Below are 2,899 nucleotides of genomic sequence, written 5' to 3'. Positions count from 1 at the left end.
TCATGTGATGAGGGGGCTATCAGAAGATGCTTAGATACAAGGTTATCACAGAGATAAAAAGAGTATTAATATAACTGTGTTGGTTATGCAAAACTAGGGAATTGGTAATAAAGAGATTATCTATCTTTTAAAACAATAACAATTCTGGTATAGACTGTTCCTTTAAGTGTAAAATGTACTTTTTACTGTTTTTAGTATTTAAAACAAAAAACTCAGATTATAAGGAGTGCAATCAATAACCAATTTATTTATAAGTTGCATTAAACAATGCCCATGAAGGAGCCACAGAGCATTTTTTGTCCAATTAAATTCAGATAGGATATAGCCTGGAATACAAGTGATTTAGTTGGCAGCGATGGTGTTCTGGATCCAGGAGACGTAGTTGCAGACCTTGGTGTAGACACCAGGATAGTTCCTGAGAGCGCAGCCATAGCCCCATGAGACAATACCCTGCAGCTGTCCGTTACACACCACAGGTCCGCCAGAGTCACCCTGAAAGAAGGAAGATTATTATAAGAGAGAAACCTACCTAAAACTATAACAGGGTTAAATATCTAAAGGAATTTAAACCTTTATTTGTAAAATATAAACTAAAATAACAGTTAGAAACAATTTTATAATTTGTGCATGCAAAATAGATCCGAGGATTCTAATCATTATTATCATTTACACAACACAAACATATTTATGAGATGATTATGCACGTTATAGTTTCTGAATGAGGAATGATTATCATATGAGAGAAAACAACTCTAAACCATATTAGGGGAAATATCTAAAGGAGATAATTGTAGTTTAAAAAATATAAAGTAAAAGATCATCAGTTAGAACTTGTAATTACTGTATTAACTGTATCAGTAAACCATTTTCAAGAAATAAACATGTTTATAAGATATAAAATATCTGCAAAAAATATTAAAATATATGAGAATTGAGCAGTCATTAATCTTTAGATACTTGTTCAATGAAAATGTAAGACTAGAAATAAATTGAACAGTAGTTAGATTAAAATAACTTTAGATTAATAGAAAGGGGACAGGCGATGTTACCTGGCAGGAATCCTTGCCACCTTCCAGATATCCAACACAGATCATGTTGTTTGTGATCTCTCCTGGGTAGGCACCGGTACACTGGGCATTAGTCAGGATGGGGGCGCTCACGCACTGAAGGAGATCTGGGTAGTTGGCTACAAATGAAACCATTAAATCATTAGGTTACAATTTTTTTATGATATCAACATCATTTGAAGTTCTGTTCTTATACTTTCCTCAGTGTTATATATTTATCAATATGTTCCATAGAAATGATGAAAATAGGAAGCAAACTGTTATATTATGTTGTGTTTTTATTGTAATGAAATGATCATCTTAACAAAAAAATCATGATCGTGAAAGGATAAAAAAAAAAGTCCTATTTAGTAATTTTTACTCACTGCCACTGCTGAGTGTGTTTCCCCAGCCAGAGATCAGACAGCTGGTGCCAGCGGCGGCACATCCAGAGGGCAGAGCTACAGCCTTCACATAGGAGTTCAGGGTGGCGGCAGAGGCGAGCTTGATGAGCATGATGTCATTGTCCAGGGTCCTGGAGTTGTAGCTGGCATGTCTGATGACCTTGGCAGAGTTGATGAACTGCTCTGTGCCCTCACTGGTAACAATGTTGTGCTCTCCCAGTCTGACCTGGATGCTTCTGCAGGTGTGATGAGATGGAAAATCACAAAGGAATGTAGATAAATTTATGAAATATAATTTTGTAAATATAGTTTTTTGAACAAAAAAATGTATTTTATAGAAGTGTTGACTTTAGAAGACATATTGAAAAAATATAGCAGAAACGGATATAATGAACTATAGCTGCGTGGGGCTATATGTGAATATTAAGTAGGAAAAGTATATTAAAACTATCCAAATAGCTTACGTTTTGTAGCAGTGAGCAGCAGACACAACCCACAGGCTGTTAATCAGGGACCCACCACAGAAATGGTAACCGGAGTTTAGAGACACCTGATATGGGAGAGCGTTCTTGCCGCAGGTGTAACCTCCTACAATCTTATCATCATCATCAAATGCAGCTGAGAACATAATATTACACAGATACAAGAATGTTAGACTTTCCTGACCAATTTGTTCAAACAAAATACCTATAATGTTAGTGATACAGCATAAAACAATGCAGGATCTTGAAAAGTCATGTTTAACATTACTAATAATTTATTAGGGATGTTTTACATTCCTGTTAGCTTTTATATGATGCTAGCACTTATTGATAGTGTATATTTTCTGTGTTTCATACTTACCAGCAGCTCCCAGGAGCACACAGAGCAGAAACAGCTTCATCCTGGAGATATGTTGGATGGATATGTTTGTTGTAGACCAGCTTGGTATTTTTATGTTTTGTTGGTGGTAATCGTTCTTTACCTAACACCTTGTGTCACATCATGGAAACGTGGTCTAGTTAATCAATACTCAATGTATAGATATCAATAGGTAGCTTATCAAGGGACTTGTGCTATTTTAGTCATAGAAAGTACACAAGGAAGAGATAATGTAACAACAAAATTTGTTTTTCTGATTTATCAACTTCTATCACCATCAAGACATTTTGAAAAAAGATATAAAGAACAGACTCTAATTTTAGAAATTTGTTCTCAGAAAAACTAGCAAAAAAAGTAAATTCAATATAAATAATTGCACCTGATGTAGAAATTAGAAAATTATATTATAATTCAATTAAAAATTATTTCCCAAAATATCTTTCCTATGCTTCTACTCACTACTCATTTATTACTACAGGGTTTAATTATGAGTGGCGTGCTAACTGTAGCGCAAAAGGTGAAATCAGTGTTTTTTTTTACTTTTTGCAGATGCCTGAAATAGCGTATTAAGATTTGAAAGTAAAGGCT

The 2,899-nt window shown here is 34.5% G+C and overlaps 1 protein-coding gene across 1 annotated transcript; it reads right to left on the bottom strand.

The window, feature by feature from the left end:
- Nucleotides 1–342: 342 nt before the first annotated feature.
- On the bottom strand, nt 343–2,336 carry LOC128639655 (trypsin-like). The gene is made up of 5 exons (XM_053691781.1): nt 2,294–2,336; nt 1,915–2,068; nt 1,433–1,686; nt 1,050–1,186; nt 343–492 (listed from the first exon to the last, which is right to left on the bottom strand). The coding sequence occupies exons 1-5, from the start codon at nt 2,331–2,333 to the stop codon at nt 343–345; spliced, it is 735 nt and encodes a 244-aa protein (XP_053547756.1). The 5' UTR covers nt 2,334–2,336.
- Between the last annotated feature and the right edge of the window lie 563 nt (nt 2,337–2,899).

Source organism: Bombina bombina, chromosome 9, assembly GCF_027579735.1.
Source record: "Bombina bombina isolate aBomBom1 chromosome 9, aBomBom1.pri, whole genome shotgun sequence".
NCBI classification, from domain to species: Eukaryota; Metazoa; Chordata; class Amphibia; order Anura; family Bombinatoridae; genus Bombina; species Bombina bombina.
The sequence above is the reverse complement of the archived record's forward strand: the minus strand, read 5'-3'. Positions and strand labels throughout refer to the sequence as shown.